The 17,763-nt window shown below is 51.1% G+C and overlaps 6 protein-coding genes across 7 annotated transcripts; 2 read left to right on the top strand and 4 right to left on the bottom strand.

Moving 5' to 3' along the window:
- Nucleotides 1-424: 424 nt before the first annotated feature.
- Nucleotides 425-2,419, top strand: NCU02735 (hypothetical protein; the record flags this gene model as incomplete). Its single annotated transcript, XM_960027.3, has 6 exons — nt 425-516; nt 897-1,054; nt 1,210-1,334; nt 1,621-1,686; nt 1,794-2,222; nt 2,285-2,419. 6 exons carry the CDS (start codon nt 425-427, stop codon nt 2,417-2,419), a joined length of 1,005 nt encoding a protein of 334 aa, XP_965120.3.
- On the bottom strand, nt 1,998-4,680 carry NCU02734 (citrate lyase beta subunit). The gene is made up of 3 exons (XM_960026.3): nt 4,443-4,680; nt 3,711-4,373; nt 1,998-3,617 (listed from the first exon to the last, which is right to left on the bottom strand). The coding sequence occupies exons 1-3, from the start codon at nt 4,480-4,482 to the stop codon at nt 3,361-3,363; spliced, it is 960 nt and encodes a 319-aa protein (XP_965119.1). The 5' UTR covers nt 4,483-4,680; the 3' UTR covers nt 1,998-3,360.
- A 475-nt stretch (nt 4,681-5,155) lies between these two features.
- On the top strand, nt 5,156-6,708 carry NCU02733. 2 transcript variants are annotated; one of them, XM_011394711.1, is made up of 4 exons: nt 5,156-5,407; nt 5,609-5,654; nt 5,837-6,120; nt 6,257-6,708. In XM_011394711.1, the coding sequence occupies exons 1-4, from the start codon at nt 5,317-5,319 to the stop codon at nt 6,409-6,411; spliced, it is 576 nt and encodes a 191-aa protein (XP_011393013.1). In that variant the 5' UTR covers nt 5,156-5,316; the 3' UTR covers nt 6,412-6,708. The 2 variants fall into 2 exon arrangements, with proteins under 2 accessions (XP_011393013.1, XP_011393012.1); XM_011394710.1 differs by having other exon boundaries at nt 5,163-5,407; nt 5,609-6,120; nt 6,257-6,700.
- Nucleotides 6,709-6,732: 24 nt separating this feature from the next.
- Nucleotides 6,733-9,512, bottom strand: NCU02732 (hypothetical protein). Its single transcript, XM_960024.3, has 2 exons — nt 8,391-9,512; nt 6,733-8,279 (listed from the first exon to the last, which is right to left on the bottom strand). Exons 1-2 carry the CDS (start codon nt 8,770-8,772, stop codon nt 7,057-7,059), a joined length of 1,605 nt encoding a protein of 534 aa, XP_965117.2. The 5' UTR covers nt 8,773-9,512; the 3' UTR covers nt 6,733-7,056.
- A 2,022-nt stretch (nt 9,513-11,534) lies between these two features.
- Nucleotides 11,535-13,290, bottom strand: NCU02731 (hypothetical protein; the record flags this gene model as incomplete). Its single annotated transcript, XM_960023.2, has 3 exons — nt 11,535-12,114; nt 12,218-12,654; nt 12,734-13,290. 3 exons carry the CDS (start codon nt 13,288-13,290, stop codon nt 11,825-11,827), a joined length of 1,284 nt encoding a protein of 427 aa, XP_965116.2. The 3' UTR covers nt 11,535-11,824.
- Nucleotides 13,291-13,891: 601 nt separating this feature from the next.
- On the bottom strand, nt 13,892-16,801 carry NCU02730 (hypothetical protein). The gene has a single exon (XM_960022.3). It carries the CDS (start codon nt 15,710-15,712, stop codon nt 14,711-14,713), a length of 1,002 nt encoding a protein of 333 aa, XP_965115.3. The 5' UTR covers nt 15,713-16,801; the 3' UTR covers nt 13,892-14,710.
- Nucleotides 16,802-17,763: the final 962 nt, after the last annotated feature.

The raw sequence follows: 17,763 nt of genomic DNA, 5'->3' as shown, positions 1-17,763 counted from the left end.
ACCTTGTCTGTGAACAAGTGACTGTGATTGGTTTCAGCTAGAGATGTGGACTGCGCATTACATATACTATTAAGTAGTGTTCGGGGAGGCTGGCTTCAGCAAAGCTGCCTTCCCTAACCCGGGCGACGAAAGGCTGGATCGTGGGTTCGGGTTGTGGCTCGTGTAGAAGTTGAGTACTGGGTTGCACCATAGCCGATAGGTAGGGAGCGACCTTTAATTGAAATTCGGTGTACTTAGTCCAGATGAAGGTGTAATTGCATAAGAACGGAGAAAAGGGAGTGATAGGCCTTTGGGTGTTTGAACTGAGGTATAGACTTGGAGGAGCTGCAAGTACATTAACGAAGTGGGAAGTAAGCTTTGGTACTAATGACATCAGATTCAACGTAATGTTTTCATTGAAGCCCAAAAATCCGTACAATAACAAATGGAATCAGTTAGTGTAAGCGGGACTCCGTATGGGGACTGCCCGCGAAAGCACCAAAACCCCTACCTAGAACTCTCACCGTCAACCAAAATGTAAGTATACAATAGGCATGTGACATCTCATTTTACAAATTGTCTAACACTCTAATCTCCATAAGTCATCGCCATCGCGATGATTCCAAGTTTACGGTACAAGGAGAATGCTCGGAGAGTTGGCTCGCAAGACGCGAATCATCGTTGGCCCACTTTTAGACGCGGATAAAGGTTCCTTCCTCCAGACCTGTACGCCATGGCCAGGCAAGCACCTTCTCAATCACTATTACCATCCAGTCAGGATGGCGTCTTGATCGGATAAACCTGCAACTTGGTGTTACAGTAACGACTGAAAGATACCCGTACGGGCTTCATTCGTCCCGCCAGTGTCACTGTCACGAAGAGTCGAACGTGAAGTAAAATACGACATCCACGTACAGACCGCTTGAAAATATCAAGAACAGGAAAGAACCATTTGGTGAGACTGGTCATAGTTACGTCGTGAGCAGTTCGGCTTCAGAGGGTACAGAGGGCATAGATCGGGCACGGTTCTGGATCGTGCTCGCCGCTTTTCTCTGGACTTCTACTTGGGGGATAGGTATGTACACTAACACAGGCTTTTCCAACTCTTCTGTTTACCAACTACAGTAGGATTACAGTCGCCATATTTCATCATCACTCGAGCCTACGGGCGTCTTCTCTAATTGTGGTCAATCTGTGACTTATGGATTCCCGTAAATACCATTATCGAAGCAAATATCCATACGAATCAGGTCATCCATCGGATCATGACCATCATCGACATGAACGAAGAAGCAATGAATACCATCACACATCTGCCAGATTGCGTACCCGGGAAGCTCGGCACAATCACCAAGGTGCGTTCGAGGTGCCCGCTAGCCAGCCTGAGAAGGCGGATTATGTCCACACATGGCTGCAGCGATCACAAGCGAATCGTGCCTGTTCCCCAGAGCCGGTTCCGGGGGACAGACCTCGAAAGGTCTCGCCGCGCGCGCACATGGTCAAGCAGACTAGTCAAAAGAAGAAGAGAGCACGGTCAGAATCGCCCGAGCTAGTACACCCAAGAGAGACCCATAGCCCAAATGCTCTTCGGTTTGAAAAGAAATCCCGACACAACACGAGGCTTGACAAATACGAATACAGGCCAGAGGTAGATCGTCACAAGAGACGGACCCAGACTACAGAACATCGCCGGGAGGACAGTCACGGGTCTTTGGAGGATGTTAAAAGACATACCCGAAGTAAATATCAACATGCGGTGGGTAACTGTCACTAACGTCATTAATAGCAATTTGCTAATGTAGTTCAAATTACAGCAACGAATGAACGAGCATGCCCAACGAACCGACCACGGTACTGCCCGTCGCCAGAGCTCCAAAGCCAGGGAGGTCGAAACTATATCAAGACGCCCTGATCATAGATCAAGAGCGGTGGAGCCAGGACGAAGAAGCCGAAGACAGCAGGCGGAAGCTAAGGAAATGAAAGAGCTGTCTGCATTCTTTACGGGGAGAGCTGACGGTGAAAAAGCGGAAGCTGAGAAAATACACTACCGACCTCATCGAGAACAACGATACGACACTGCTACTGCTAGACATCCGGCTTCAGATATCCGCCAGCAACGAACACATGATTCACCCAGCCCTTCGCTTCTTCCAAGTAGAAGCACTGGCTCTACCAGACAGCCTTCGCCTGCTTCTCTCCGGCCAGACTCTCTTTTCTCTTCGCGTGGTGATGATTCAATACTTGTCCTACCAAATCGTCCGAGTAGCAGATCAACTACATATTTCACATGGTCAACAAGTGACAGGGATCCGGCGCCAGTGTCCAACGTTTCCATTTCAGAGAAACCCCGGAAGAGCATTCAAAGTTCTGCTCGGAAGCTTGTCCTGCAGGAGCGGGAAATAAAGGGCCCACATGTGGTTTCGGAGGATTTCAAGATTAGACCAGCTTCGAGAGCAAAGCGTCATCCACGGAAATCGATAGTGTACCAGGATGCTCAAGTCCAGACATCGTTTGATGCAGATCGGAATCAAAATCGCCAATACCCAAAAAATTCTATACCCCAGTATCAAGATTCCGCAGTCATGACAGCAGACGAAAACAGTAACCTCAAACAACGTGTCTCCATGCTGCCTGCAGAAGCATTGCCAACTATGGACAAGAGAACTGTATATGAGCAGCCCTCATCCAATACAACAGCAACAACGCTACTAGATGTACCACCGCAGCCACAGTTCCAACCTCAACCACAAGCCTGGGTTACCTCTAATGCCAGGGATAGACTCTTTTCTCAGCCGTTTGTAGCAGCGCGTAACTTGTTTGCCCAAGAAGGCTGGCAAACATATCAGGAGCCTTCTCCTAAGCAAGCATCCGGTCGCTATACGAAACTCGTTCCGCCTGAAAGAGTTCGGGCTGTAATGCCTTCTCACCAACCAACCTCTTTGCGCCCTGCAGTTGATCAAATTTCAAGGTCTATTTCATGTCCTCCAGCTCAGCTTTTGTATGCTCATACGCAGGATCCGCCTCGTGAAAGTATGGAAGATTACATCCGCAGAATCGAGCAAGAAGCTCTGCAGAGTTCCACCAACAACGAAGAAATGGATGGATCACAGCCCCATGGTCCAGACCTGACTGAAGGTATAGGGCGGCAGCAGCTCGGCCATGGTTTATATCCCGAAGGCAATGATACATTTCTTCGGGACACTGCGTGGTACAATCAGCATCAACTTCCAACAGACACAGCACATATCCAGGTACAGGATCCCGAATATTTCGACCTAGAGCATTACGGGCAGGGCATAGGGGGTCAAGATACCCGGTTACCGAGACTGTGGGAAGATCCTCGCGAGTTCTGAGATGTGACCTGATCCAGCAGAGAAGCCATCACTCCGGCTTTTGATCTTTCCACTTTGCTTTAATGTTTTCGATATCCATTCCACATTTTGCGGCTTTGGCGACTACCGCCCGAGCCTTTCCAACCACAGGAGCATCAATCATCTTTCCGTCCAAGGTCCAAGCACCTCGACCAGCTGCAGAGGCCTGAGCATCGGCAACGAGGATACGAACGTACCACTCAACCTCGGCCTCTGCTGGAGCAAACATTCGCTGAGTCACTTCGACCTGACTGGGGTGGATACACTCTGTTTGAATGCCAAGTATTAGTGAAGAGCACAGTTCCCATAAGAAAGGCACCGTCGGTACAAGGAATGGAAATTCAGGAATAGGTAACTCACGCTTTCCGTTGAAGCCCATCTCCTTGCCGTTTTGACACTCCTCCTCTAGCTGCTTTACCCCCTCTGGACCCTTGTATGAGGTACAAACAAGGTCAATGGAGCTAGGGAGATCGAATGCTCTGGCAGCAGTTACAATAGCACTTCTGGCGTACAAAAACTCGGCCAAACCTGGCGTTCGCGTAATAGACAGGTCCAACGCAAAATCCTCAGCAGCAAAGATCAGACCACTCAGATACGGTGACGCAGCACATATCGAGCGCAAATCCATGACTGCTCGGGCCGATTCAATCAAGGCAAGTAGCTTGAGAGGGCTTGCCGTGGGGTTAGAAGAATGTCGCTGTGGTGCAGCATGGCGAATGACATCTGTAACGAAGGACAGATCACTAGCACTGTTGACCTTTGGGATGACAATGGCGTCAAGGTTTGGGGCGCTTGCGAGAGTGGTCAGATCATCAAGCGCATAGGGCGTCGAGACAGCATTGATGCGTACAGCAAGCTCTCCAATGGAGGCCGGCTTGTCCGAAAGTGAGGACAGGTGGTCGCGCAATTGTGTGCGAGCGGTCTGCTTGTTTGCTGGAGTCACCGAGTCCTCAAGGTCATAGGTGATATTATCACTAGCCAAGGAGAGTGACTTGGTCATGAACTTCTGAGAAGACGCAGGAACTGGGTCATGCTGAGTTAGCAACTATTGCAGCCATATGACAGGAGGGTTATATCTTGGATAGACCGCACCATATAGGAGCGCCCGACGGAGGACGGAAGAGGTAGCCATGATGTTCAGTTTCAAGTCAACAGGTGGGCTCTGCGGTATGTCTGGATGTTGACGGGATGGAAACTATCTGGGCTCACAAGTATGACCGACCCAGCCACTCATCCACTGCATACACTGCTAACAAAGGCCCGAGAGCATCCTAAACCACTCAGTGACTACTGTCTGTAAATCGGGAAGAGGGGAGAAAGTCAACAGAAGGATGTTGCTGAGCTCAATGGGGAATCGAATGGCATGTGACGTAGCACCAGCGCGGAGCTGTAGCTTCGGGCCGCTGTCGGCTGGGGCGCTATGTCCACTAGATTTTACTGTCCTCCGACCTCCGTTCTCTGGCTCAATATGCATGGTAACTTTGTCCCCGGAGAACCTCATTTTTAAGCAACAATAGGATAAGAAACCGGGAAGCACGGGGATTGCTTTGACGCAAAAAGACATTGAGTTCCATATCGAAGTAAAGCCTGGTTATTTCAGTTCGTAGGGAGGCTTTGTACGGAAGACCAGCATGGTGTTCATGCCCAAGGGGAAACGTGGTTGTAGGTAACGATAGTGCATTAACAGCAATGCTGAGTTGTGTGGGGAAAAGGTACCTCCCAGGTCCTGCCAATTACCTGCAAAAACTGGGTATTTCGATACCTTGAAGTCCTCCCCACCGGATATTCAGCCGTTAATACACCCTAGCTTGTGTTCGAGACGGTCTGTCAGCGCGGAGCTTAGGTGTTCTGACCTGCGCAGTTGCGCATCGTGCAAACGGCTTGGCTTCACCTCTCTCCAACTTCACGACGACACCATTGTGACAAAGTACCTTCGAACCCGGTAACAGGTCACCTTCTGATCCTGATGATGGAAGCAACACCGACGCCCGGCTCTTTGAGCTGGCGCTTGAGCTCGCATCCTATTACGCTCCTGACATTCCTCGCTTTTCGATCATGTAGGTGCTCGCAGTCCCTCTTCCTAGCTCCCTTTGTCAGTGTCTCGAGGATTGGATGTAGCCCATTACGGCCATGATGGGGAGGAGAATGCATTCCGGCAGGATGATGGGTAGAAGGTCACGAAGAGAAGACGGGGGAGGATGGAGCACCCGATACCTGCTACCAAGACACGCTTGCTAAAACCCGATCGCGAACTACAGCCAGTCTCCTTGTCTACCTTTTTGGCCTCTTATTTACCGACAACCTGTAAGGCGACCCCGTCAGCCCCCTTAAACCACACCATATCAGATGCTCGACTTGCCCACTTGCTCGTCTATACAGTCGCAAGCGAACGCGAACCCGAGAGTGTTCCCAGCCTTCCACAGCTTTCATCCATCAGAAGAAATCAAGGGATTAGATTGCTAACCACCCCCCCAACCGACCGGCAGTGTCATGATCTTCATCATAACCATCCTTCTCCTCGCCGGCGACTTTTACTACCTCAAGAACATTGCTGGCCGCCGACTCGTGGGCCTGCGTTGGTGGAACGAGGTCGATCCTAACTCGGGCGACTCGCACTGGGTGTTTGAAAGCAGCGAGCCGGGGACCAAGATCATCAACGCGACCGACAGCCGCTTCTTTTGGCTGGCAATCTATGCGCAGCCGCTGCTGTGGGTTGTGCTGGCTATTGTGGCCTTGTTCAGTTTGAAGTTTATTTGGTTGCCTCTTGTTGGTATGTGCCCCTTTCCCCTCTATCCATCGTACTAGCGCTTGCCAGTTCCCTTGGCTTGCTTGTTGTGCTGCGTGGTTTTTGGGTTGTCAAAAAAGGCATTATATGCTAATCGGAGGTTAATGGGCGTGTTGTATAGCTATTGCGTTGGTTCTTACCATCACCAACTCGCTTGCCTTCTCCAGGTGCGACAAGTTCAGCCAGGCTTCCAACATTGCTGGAACCGCGTTCAGCTCGGGCAACATCGCTGGTAACATTGCGAGCAACATGGTTGGCAGGTTCTTCTCGAGGTAGAGAGCAAGCAGGACGAGATTCCCCGAGGTCAGGGAAAAAGTTGTGGCTTTGGATTAGTATCCGAAGGGACTGTTCTCGTCAGATATCGATAGAGAATTCAGCCCCGAAGATACTTGATGGCCATCTTAGGATTCTCATGTTTTCATGATGTGCATTATGGGTCGGGCTCGAAATTGGTGACAGTATAAGGAACTTTTGCACGACAAATTGCCGATGGTTACCTTCTAGATTCATTGCCAGCAAAAATAGTATCTGAGCAAGACAAGATGTGTGAATTTCAGGGTCCGTTATATGGTGTCCGGCTCAAGTACTAGTAGTCCATGATTTTCTTGTTTCATGCGGATCCTTCGGACATGACATAGGCCATGGCTCTGAGACCACCATTCGGTACGTTCACTCCGTTTCCTCGATGCATTCACATTCTCTGAATCGCTCCATAACTGTTCGCAGAATAAAACAGAAAATGGAAATAGAGTTGCTGATCAAAGATTTTTCGATTTATAACCATCAGATATTGTAGCATCGCCCCTACTGATACGGACATACGTAACTTCCCAAAGATCAACAATGAAAAAGGAAATACTCATATCATCACCCTCTTCCTTAACTACTTTGCTCGGTTATCTTCACTTTCCAAAGCATTCGTCATAGGTGCCTGGAGCCCCTCTGCCCTCCCGCGTGCTGTTCAATGGCCACATCAAGCTGTCGCTCTTCCTCCTCCAACCTCCTGATTTCCTCCTCTGTCATGCCTTCCTCGACCAAATGAGCATACGGCGTTGACAAGCTCCTACCCTGTTGCTGCTGCTGGCTGATCAGACTACCCCGGTTGCTATCAGTGCCTGCTCCCCCATGTGTGAACGATGGTGCGCCGCCACCGCCGCTGTGCAGAGTGGTAGGCGACCCTCCTCCTTCTCCCCCTCCGGACTGATGATCAGAGTACATGGTAAAAGACCTTCCAGACTGATGATCGTGCGGTGTCTGCTGCTGCTGCTGCTGCTGCTGCTGCATCATGTGGTAGGACGGGGCGTTCGAAGCCGGGCTGTCTCCATCTCCTTCTAGTCTCCCATCTGCTCCGGGAAGAACCACCTGAGGGGGAACGCCAGAATCAATGTTAGGAACAACGACACTACCGCTATTCCTGTTGGCACCGGCGTCACCCATTCGCACGAGGTTGTCAGAGTAAGGCGAGTGAGGCGCGCTCGTCACGTCGTGGATGACGCCCGCGTTGGCTTCCTTCTCGGCTATGAGCTCGTCACCGCCGTTCCGACCGCCGCCGCTGGCGAAGCCCCCGTAAGGCCCACCGCGACTGGTGCCGTCTCGAAGGGCGTTTTGCTTGTGGCGCCGCCGGAGGCAGAAAAAGACGATGCCGCTGATGAGAGCGAGGCCGAGGAGGCCGCAGGCTATGGCGATTCCAACGATGGCGCCAATGGAGATACCTTTCTTGCTCTTGAGGTTGGAAGGCTCTCCGGTGCCGCTGCTGACTAGGCCGCCGCCGTTGGTCGGGGTGGCCAAGGTTGCCCCTGGAGTGGGAGAAGGTGATTCGGTTGGCTTTCCGACTCCAGCTGACTGGCCGCCCCCATCGGAGTCGTCCCTGATCGGATGTTCTTCCGGAAAGACCGGGTCAGGGTTGTTGAGCAAAGGATTTAAACCATAACCCTCAAGTATGGTATGGTCTGGCGCAATGTTCCCGATTGTTGTGAAGAGCCGGCTGTAGCTCCTGCCCGTTTTGCCGCCGTTCTTCCAGACAACATCAAAGTACAGCAGCTTCAGCGGGGCTGGCTGGGCTGGCTGGGCTGAGGTATTGTTGAGGTTGAGGATAGTCCAGATATTGTCAATTGTCACCGAGCCTCCTGTAGCATTTGTCTCAACTGTTGGCTCGTTGCCTTCAGTTAGCACGAACGTTCCAGTCATCACGTCACGCCACGGCGAAGAGAGGTTAGGCTTTTAGACAATTTGTGATGCACTTCCTGTTGACTTACCGGTGAGGTTGATGGGATACGACGTAGATGTTGGCAAGGTGATGATATCGCCCTGAGGCGCCATACCTAAGGTTAGATCTGGCCAGCTCCCAATTTTCTGCGAGGTTTTTGCAAGGCTTTGAAGCGAGGCAGGCTCGACTATCGTAGTGTTGCTGTAAAGGTTGACGGTGTTGACAGTGGTACCGCTCGTGTTTGTGATATTCCATCTGAACGTAGTCGCCTCCCAGATTACGGCCGGCTTGCCTGGTATTTCTTTTGTCCCCTGGGTAAATCCGTCACTGTCGCTGAACATAACGATGTCCGTATGAGAATTAAGTGAGGCTGCGCAACCTGCCAATGGCAGACCGGCTAGCAGCCAGCTCCTTTGCGTGGCTATTCGCATGATGAATCGACTCCCGCTTTCCTAGGCCTCCCCCTGTATCCGGCCGTCGACTTCCGAAATGTGTCGTGTAGATTCTCACTTCCTCAAGCAAAATGCCTTGTAGTTCTAGATATACGCATCTCCTCTTATAATCGGCTTCGTTTTCGTTGGTGCCGGTTCGAATCCAGAGCAGATGTGCTGACACCGGTAAGGGACCAGCTGCTAAGAGTGTGCCAGATGAACAAAGGTGTGAGAAAATGGACAACCCAAATGGAACCGGGCACGATGAAATGCGAAGCGTGTGTAGGTAAGACGGCCAGGGTCTGTGGAGTAACAGAGCGAACGAGGCTCGGGAGTAAGCACCAATACCAACTCGGGATAGGAGCAACTATCCGTATGGAAGATTGGATGGATTAGACGCACAATACCCCCATCCGCAGACAGATGAAGGGTGGGACAGGCAGAGGGCGAGGAGTAAAGAAAAGGATCAGATAGGATGGGAGAGCGGGAACTCCTAAGCAAAAAGAAACACCAGGCCAGGCCACAAACGGGCGGGGGGGCCAAGGTCGGGGTGAGCTGGGTTGTTGCTTATGTAGAGCCTGTTGGTGCAGTGGCTTGGGTTGTATGTCAAGCACACTCTGACGCTCGCAAGGGAAGGGGGAAAGGAGAAAACAGAATGGTACAAAAAGGGTAGGATGGAAGGCCGCTCAGCTGAATCAATGGGACCAACAAGTGTCAGATCGGTTCACCCAAGGCCAGTCTGTTCTAGATACGAAAAGATTTCCAGAGATAATATTTCATGGGTACCATCTCCTCTGTCTTGTCTTCTCTTCCTCGGTCACTTTAAACCAGCGAGCTACCCATTCAGCTCGCTCTTATCTCCTTGTGCCACTTGCCTTCCATGTTTGTTTTAGCCTGCTTGTGAGAGGAGGACTCGATTCCCGGTACACTGCATCAGAACTCTTTGCGATGAGTGCCATACGTGTACCACCAGATAGACGATGACCTTTGGCCTTGCCAGGATGCCTTTTCCCCCCCCTTTCTTCATTCGCTCCTTTCTTTACCGTGTGGGCGCAGCAACAATCAGATTACCCCAGCAAGCATGTATGTTTTCTGAATTTTAATTTGAAATATATATATAAAATTTTTTTTCCCTTTTGGGCACTCTTTCGTGTCTTTCTCTACACTATCTTATCAAATAAACCAAAAAAAAAAATTTAAAAATAAAAAAAAATTGCAGAGTGTCACTTATATATCCATAACCAAGAAACGCTGTTTCCTGTGATCTACAACATCCCCTCCCCGTGACTTAGCTTGATTGGGAATTCACTGCGACTTAAGCCTTGGTGGGCTGAATATTGTTTATGTATACTCAAGGGGGGAGAAATGCATTGTAAGGTACTGTGTCAACGGTCTACGTGAACGGTTCTTAGTTTTAAGAAGATAGCCGACCCTTACATGTCCTGTCTGACAGAACCACCTCAAAAGTAATCTCGCACAAACGCCTGCTACCCTCTCGCTTCGTGGCAGCCGACACAGCAGAGAGGGGGGAAGAGGAACAGGCAAACTTTATCTGTGTCGTGTCTCCCCCGTGCATATCCACCCATAGAAAGCCAAAAAGAAGTCAAAAGAGTACTAACAACACCACCCACATTCCTCAATCAGGGGTCCAGTCCGTCCCCGCCTATCCAGCGCATCAACAGACAACGGACAATGGTCACCCAACACCCGATTTAGTATCCTTTCCCGCCGTTCAATTCGGCTGTGCCCCTCCATTCGCAAAGCGGGAACTCGCAAGTTGCAACCTTAACCTTAACCGCCACAGTAGACGCAGCAGCAGGACTGGCGCCAAGAGCGAAAGCGATTCGCTGTCCGATTCCATTCGACGGCATGTTCATGTTCTGGTGCCACAGCCGGAGCACCCAATAGACTATAAGACTGCGTGTCTGCATCTTAAAACTTATTACACTACTTTACTTTCTACAGCAGACGGACAGATTGACAAACTAATGTATATCATAACATTCGTGCTACTGTCAGATACCCAGGGAGAAAGAACACGAGGGCAGAGCAGAAGTGAAAAGACCAGTTTTGAGCTTCGTCAACCTACACCTCGAGCCTACTCAGCACTTCCACAAGCAGCACAGATGGACACGCCGTACACTAGACCAGGCAGACCGGAACACAGCTCTGAAGAACAACCACAATTTACACTGTGGTGAGACGGGTGCGTGACAGCTTTTGAAGCCAGTGCAAGATGAATGGTGTGAAGCACCGTGAAAGCGGCTTGTTGTAAGCACTACCAACTCCTGCAACTGTGCCAAAGGTGCGGCTGACTGGTCGTCGGTTGGATTTTGTGTTTGGGTGTAGAGGTGGAGTTTGATTTGCTGTTTCCCGTTCATTTCATTCCATGGACTGTGTGAGTGTGGTGCACCTTCACCACTTGTCATTATTCCTATAGATGACTAAGTAATACCCTTGATTTGATTTTTTAGCTTCAATAAACCAACACGTGGAATGCGTGAAATTCGTGGCCGAGATACTGCCGCTCCCTTCTCTGGAAAGAGGGGGAGAAAAAAAGAAAAGAAAAAGAAAAAAGAAAAAAGATCCCAGTCGCCGAGCTGGTAATTGTGTTACAGAAGAGACGTGACTGGATCATTGTCCAGCCAAAAGTCCATCAGGTCGCCGCCGCCGTCTTGCTACACATCATGTCAATCTATTGTAATGTGCAGTCATCGAGTAAGTCAACTCCTGCAGAACGATAACTGAGATGCCGCGAGTGTGAAACCATCAAAAAGAGCTATTCAACCGAACCTCCAAGCGCTGGGCGCTGGTGCTGACGTTGCTTGCTTATAATCGCTGCCGATGCTTTTCACGATCGACAAAGCATACCTGAAGGACCCTAAAGTTACAAATACACAGAGTGCCATAGCACGCTCTTTCTCGGCAGTGCTCTCCAGCTATCAATCCTATTCAAGCCTCTTGTTTCTCAGGTAATGAATGGTGAATAGATAATTTCATCACCTCTCAAACTCGTTGAGGACATTCGCGATACCACTCGTGAAGGAAATGATCAGCGCCTTTTCTGCTGCTCCTGCTCCCTGAGTAACTTCTCCCGCATAGCCGCTCTGGCATTGCGGCTACCGCCCAGCTTGGGACCCCTGAGGATCTCGGCGTCCTGGTTCCTGGCCGAAGGCCTGGCGGTGGCGTTCACAGCCGGTCTCCTGCGCCGGTGTCGCTGCGACATGGCGTCCATGAAGTCGCGTCGGAACTCTTCGGCAATGCGGTCGTCGGCGGCCATCTCGTCGTCCTCTAGGCCCGCGGCGTACTCGGGCTGGTCGGAGGGCACGTCGTAAACGTCCACTAGAGCACACACCATCATGGTTAGCATTTTTGAATAAAAAAAATATAAGTGAGAAAAGTTTGGTTGACAAATAGCACAGGAAGGGTATAAAGTAAAACTCACATCTGTTCTCCCGTAAGAACTCCTCCACTTGCTGATCCCGCTTCAGGGCGTCGCTATCTCTGCGATTCCTCGACCGCCACGGCTTCCCGTCAGGGCCAAGGCGCACCTTCTTGCGACGCCCATCCGCGTCCTCTTCCTCCTCCAGGATCTGGCCTTCGAGTCGGCGTCTCGCGCGCTCCGTCTCCGCAATGTTGCGAGCGCGCGCTTCCTCGCCCAGATCAATCTCCATAAGCTTGCCATGGAGAGCTCGCTGAGACTCGACCTTTCCGCCGCCCACGCTCAGCGTCGGATCGGCCTGGAGGAGATTCGTCATACCACTCGTTGTTGTTGTCGCCATCGCATTACTGCTGCCGTTCTGTCCTCCTCCTTCTTGCTGTGCCCGGTGTTCTGCGGCGAGCCGCTTTCGTCTAGCCAGCTCGGATTCTATGTATTCCTCCCTTGCTTGATCAGCCGCTGCCTTTAGAAAACAAACCTAGTTCCCCCAACCCACCCAAGCCTCATAATGGTAGTACTCACATGTGCCTGTTGACCAGCTCGCCGACCATACCGGTCTGCGGCGCAAAGCGCTTGGCTACTCCGCCGAGAATAGCAGCTTCCTGCACTTGGCCTCCTCCGCTTCCGCCTCCGACGCCGTCGTGCAGGACTATTGCTTGCTCAGCATTCTGCACTGTCGGGCTGAACTCGTCACCAGCTCGGAAGGCGACGCCGCCTAGTCTGTGTTTCTTCGCGTTTCGCAGCCGTAGCACCTCCGCGACAGAGAGACCGCCTTCGCCTTTGTCATTTCCACCATCGCGTTTTCCTGCTGTCGTTGCTGTCGCTGTCGCTACTGTCGCAGAAACTGCTGGCTCGGTTGTTGAAGCTGCAGCCTGGCCTGTTGGCGTCGCATCGTTGCCAATATTGATAGTCGTCGCTGATTCTGTCTGTGCTGTTGGCTCTATGCTCGTTTCCTCGGCTCGCTGACGGAAGGCTCTCTTCTTTTTGCCAGCACGAAAGAAAACTGGAGGTGCAACGGCGGCGGCAGGTTCTGGTGTTGGCACGGTGGTCAATTCGGATGTAGGCGCTGAGGCGTCCATGGTGCTATCGCTAATGTTTCGTGGTTCCGCTGTCATTTGCAAGGGCGAGGCGCGAAGGCCGATCTGAATGAAGGTTTGCACAACGTCGTGTTGTTGGATGGAGATAGAAGAACTTCCTGGTCAATTCCAATTGAAAGTGGCGAGGGTGCTGTATGTAGTATAGTGTACACAGTACGCAGTGAACGTCAAGGCGGGGCTAGACATATAACCCTAACCCCTCACAAAAGCGCGCATCCACATGCAACTTTCTTTTCAACAACTGCGATACTCTACTCCAGAGTCGAATGATACGTCGAACTGTTGACCTCAACTCTTCACAAACCATAACAAACTATCATTAAAGTCTCTAGGCTGAGAACTCTCAACCCCATCGGTCGAGATATAGAATACGTAGCAGAAATAGTGTACTATGCATAGACCAATAGTCAAGAAACGTGGCCACTAACGGGCACCACCACGAGATCGGCATGCATGAACGGGTCCCGTGCAGACACTGATGACGCAAATCCTGTTATTTCGGGCCCGGACCCGCCCTCCGGCGTCCTGTGGCCCTCTTCCGCTCCGGAGGCTTTGGAAGCTTACATGGCCGTCACCGGACTGGCTACATATGGCTATCTGGCTAGTAGCTGTGAAACAGTTGTCGCTCAACCGACTCAGACCAGGACTTTTGTTATGCATAAGAGTTTACTATTAAAACATCTGAAGTACAATATGACGCAAAGAGCAGTAGATAACGGTCTGTGAATTAGAGTGCAGTATATGCGTGTGTATCTCCCGTGCTTTCGATTCCACACGTTACACCCATACATAGTATAGTGTGACATTGGTTCGGTAACCAAGATAACAAAAATTTGGAAAGAAGAAGAAAAAACAAAGAAAGAATAGAACATTCCCCACGCCTCAAGATCAACTGTATGGCGCACGAGCAAAGAGGTATCAAACATCAAACCAAACTGAACCACCGAACCGCCAACCCATCCCCCAACATAATGTAAACCAAAGGAAAAAAAATACAACAACAAAAAAAAAAGAAAAGAAAAAAGAGAAAGGAATAATAGCATAACATAGCATCTTCCCTTCCATGGCCATTTCGCCGTTTTCCATGCATACATCCATCGTCGCCTTCAGAAGCCCTCGTGGGTAACGGTTGTTGACAGAGTAACAACAAGTTTGATGAACAATCCCTCGTATTTCAGGCTCAAGGGACACTGTTCAAAGGTATATGAGGCTGATCCGAGACCCGACCCAGGCAATAGCTGGGGACGTCCATCGTTGTTCGACGCCTCTTTTCTGGTTCAGGTCGACCTCGTGATAACACCCCAGAATCGTACATGTCCAGTGGAAGGCTGCCCTATACCAAGTAGCTTGGACAGTCGTAAAATCGCAAGCTGAAATCGATCGACGTGCTTCAATAAGCACATCAAATCCACGCACTAGCCGGGGTCGCAGCCGGAGGACAAGGCTCAACAGGCTCGACGCCGTAGAAAGTAACAAAGAATCCCCGAATCTCCTTTAGGTAATCCTCGGCGATGAACTTGCACAGTCCCGTGGCCGCCATCTCCTGTTCCTCCGCAGCGGACTCGTTCAGCTTCTCCTTCACACCGTACTCCTCAGCGATCTCCGTTACCTGGGCCAATTCCTGCCCGAAGGGGTGGTGAGAATGCGAGAACTCTGTCCTGTGACTGCGGGCTGGTGACTCGGTTTCGTGTCTTTGCCTCGGCGGAGAAGCAGGGGAAGCTGTAGCAGAGGGAATCGAGTGGCTGACCGAGGGAGGGACCGAGACTTGCGGCCTCTTCTTTTGGTAGGACGAAGGAGACGAGGGGGTGCTGACTGATGATACAGAGGTGCTCCTTGACCGCGGTTGAGAAAAATTGAAGCTGGCCTTTGTCGAAATGGTGCGTTGCGATTGTGCTGAGCTACGTCCGGCGACTGACTGTTCACGTACTCGAGAATCGTAGGACTTCTTGGTGTGGGAAGGCGCGCGCGTGGGAACGAGAGGAGCCTCAGCCAGCGGTGACGGCTGGTGAGTGGTAACGGGAGATGTCGTCAACTTGTCGGCAGTGAAGTAGCAGGAAAGGTGGTTCGGCTCTAGAGACAGGCCCCGATCGGGGGCCTCGTCGATATCGGGGCTGGTGGGGGGAGATGAAGTGCGAGTATGCGCGCTGTCGGACAAGTCATCGTCGGATTTCAGGAATGACGATTTGGTTGAAGTGGCAGACTGGGGGTGAAGATCCGGCGCATTGTATGCCAACACGTTGGTGGTGTGTACGAGCTTGACAGGGGCCGAAATCTTGTGGCGCAAGGAAGTCATCGACACTTTCTGGAGGTTGCTCCGTGGCTGGATCGGGTGGTCGGGCTCCGACGACTGCGAAAACTGCCTGATCCGCCGGGTCGTGAATGCCCGTGAGAGGGACGAAGACATGTCGAATACTGGTTGAAATTGCAGACGTGAAAACGTAAGAGGTGGTGCTGAGATGCGGGTGAATATCGAGTCCTTCTTTCACGGAATCTCTGCAGTAGCAAGTTCCCGAGGGGAGGGTGAGATATTGGGTGATGTATCTCGGACGTTGGAGAGGTCTTCGTGGAAAACGGAAGGCAAGGTCAAACCAAATAAAGATTAAGTTGTTAACACTGAAGGAAGAAGAACTCCAGTGTAGCTTATCCGACAGGTGGTGGGCGAAAGGTGTGACGTTTGCCTCTCTGGGGTGTCGGTCTCTGTTCAAGCTCAGATGACTGCCTGGAACCGCGTGAAGGGTACCGGTGATCGAAAAGTGAAGCCGGATACAACGATGCCTGATCGAGAGTGCAGAAATAGGTGAAAATGAGACGGAAGGTTCCAAATCTGGTGTCCGCGACCTCTGATATGATGTCAAGCAATCACAAGGAAGATCGGGATTTGCGAAAGAAATGCAAACACGGAATCAATCCGGGAGAACGGGTCGTTGTATGTGTGTGATGCAAAATGCTGCTAGGTAGAGTGTATTGTTCTGTACAGCCTGGGGTGCGTCGTGGATCCAGTCCTTTATCGTCTTTGTGGATATGTTTGGAAACTCGAGTTCTTTATGCGTCCAACTCGTCCCTTTTCGATGTACTGTTGTAAGCAAGGAGTGTCTTCCTCCCTAGACAGGCTGCTGTTGCTGTTGCTGTTGGAAAAGAAGGACTGGAGTGATGGTGCATAACCAAATGAGGGAAATGAATGTGGTGGGATGAAATCCGCTTCTCGAGTCCAGACAGGGGCACCTGATCTAAGATGAGGCTCTCACTCTCGAAGGATATCCCGTCAACGAAGGAGCGTGATGGGGACACAAGTTCAAAGGAAGGAAGTTGCGTGGAGAGAAGAGGAAGCGGAAGGGGAAGGGGAAGGGGAGGAAAGCAAGGAGCGGACAGACGTCTTTCCAAGCGGATTGCAACCAGAACTGGCGAGACGGGGAGAAAGGCCAGGAAAAGAACAAACTGCGGGGGCCAGACGCCGTCGAGTGTAACGTCAAGTTACCTGGACCTGGCCCCCAGAGAAGATGAGTTGGTAGTTTGTGGAAGTATCGCCTACTCGGGTATGAGCCGTTCACGAGCACGGTTGACCATGTCACTTTTACACAAGATACACATGGCGTTCCTGCATGATGATACCTCCACACTGCGTACACCACTGGCGGATGCGTTACCACGACGGGCGTCGCAGTGATCGGCCATTTTGGACGATTCGTTCGTCTCTCTTTTTCTTTTCCAAGATGCAGTCTCGATATGTACCGGCGAAAAGGCACATCCAGCGACATGGAAGGTGTCCATCCAGGAACCATGCCCGTGCCTGCTTCGGTGGGTCAACAAACTTTATTTACGGTTTCTTGTTGGCCGTCTGGTCATTGCTCCCTGTAACCCACCAATGGGAAAACGGAAGGTCGCTTCAGCTACTACCAGTAGTAGTACCTGGTACCTGTGCCACCTCCAAAGTGCCGCCGACGAACAACCCCCTCCCCCCCTTTTTTTTCTTTTTCTTCTTCCCAACTCATATTTTGATTGGTGGACGAAAGATGCGAATATCGACGATAACAACTGCTCGAGCAAATCAAAAACAATCAATCTGATTTACAGGTGATGAAGACTCACGTTGACGGACTATCTGAATTTGACAGCTCCGTTGCAGCAACCGCGTGCTCGTCGGAGGGTTGTATGAGGCCGCTGTCGCTTCTCGCGGTTACATACGCCATCCCGACCGAGCCTACTAGTGTAGACCCTTCACCATCAAGGTATCTGTCCGTCATCCTCCATCTCCATCAGACCAAGCTAGCCCCCGCCCAGAAAGGGACCATACCCTAGATCGAAATTTTAATCTGACCCTAGCGTCGTTATGCATTTGCTGGGAGAGGTTGTCATGATTGCGTATTGATGTCTGGAATCACTTCAGGTCTGATGGATTTCGTGTTCATGCAATGCACTGCCGCATGTTTCAAACACTCGTGCCGTATCCATATGAAA

The sequence above is a fragment of the Neurospora crassa genome, linkage group I (assembly GCF_000182925.2).
Source record: "Neurospora crassa OR74A linkage group I, whole genome shotgun sequence".
In the NCBI taxonomy this organism is placed as follows: Eukaryota; Fungi; Ascomycota; class Sordariomycetes; order Sordariales; family Sordariaceae; genus Neurospora; species Neurospora crassa.
Note: the sequence above shows the minus strand (reverse complement) of the source record. Positions and strands in the feature narration are given on the sequence as shown.

Coding starts and splice junctions, on each gene's coding strand:
- NCU02734 (XM_960026.3), bottom strand. CDS start 4,482: ATGGCTACCTCTTCCGTCCTCCGTCGGGCGCTCCTATATG. Junction 4,374..4,442: donor CCGTCGGGCGCTCCTATATG/GTGCGGTCTATC, acceptor AGCATGACCCAG/TTCCTGCGTCTTCTCAGAAG. Junction 3,618..3,710: donor GATGGGCTTCAACGGAAAGC/GTGAGTTACCTA, acceptor GCATTCAAACAG/AGTGTATCCACCCCAGTCAG.
- NCU02733 (XM_011394711.1), top strand. CDS start 5,317: ATGATGGAAGCAACACCGACGCCCGGCTCTTTGAGCTGGCGCTTGAGC. Junction 5,408..5,608: donor ATTCCTCGCTTTTCGATCAT/GTAGGTGCTCGC, acceptor CGCGAACTACAG/CCAGTCTCCTTGTCTACCTT. Junction 6,121..6,256: donor TATTTGGTTGCCTCTTGTTG/GTATGTGCCCCT, acceptor CGTGTTGTATAG/CTATTGCGTTGGTTCTTACC.
- NCU02732 (XM_960024.3), bottom strand. CDS start 8,772: ATGCGAATAGCCACGCAAAGGAGCTGGCTGCTAGCCGGTCTGCCATTG. Junction 8,280..8,390: donor GTATCCCATCAACCTCACCG/GTAAGTCAACAG, acceptor ACGAGCCAACAG/TTGAGACAAATGCTACAGGA.
- NCU02730 (XM_960022.3), bottom strand. CDS start 15,712: ATGTCTTCGTCCCTCTCACGGGCATTCACGACCCGGCGGATCAGGCAG.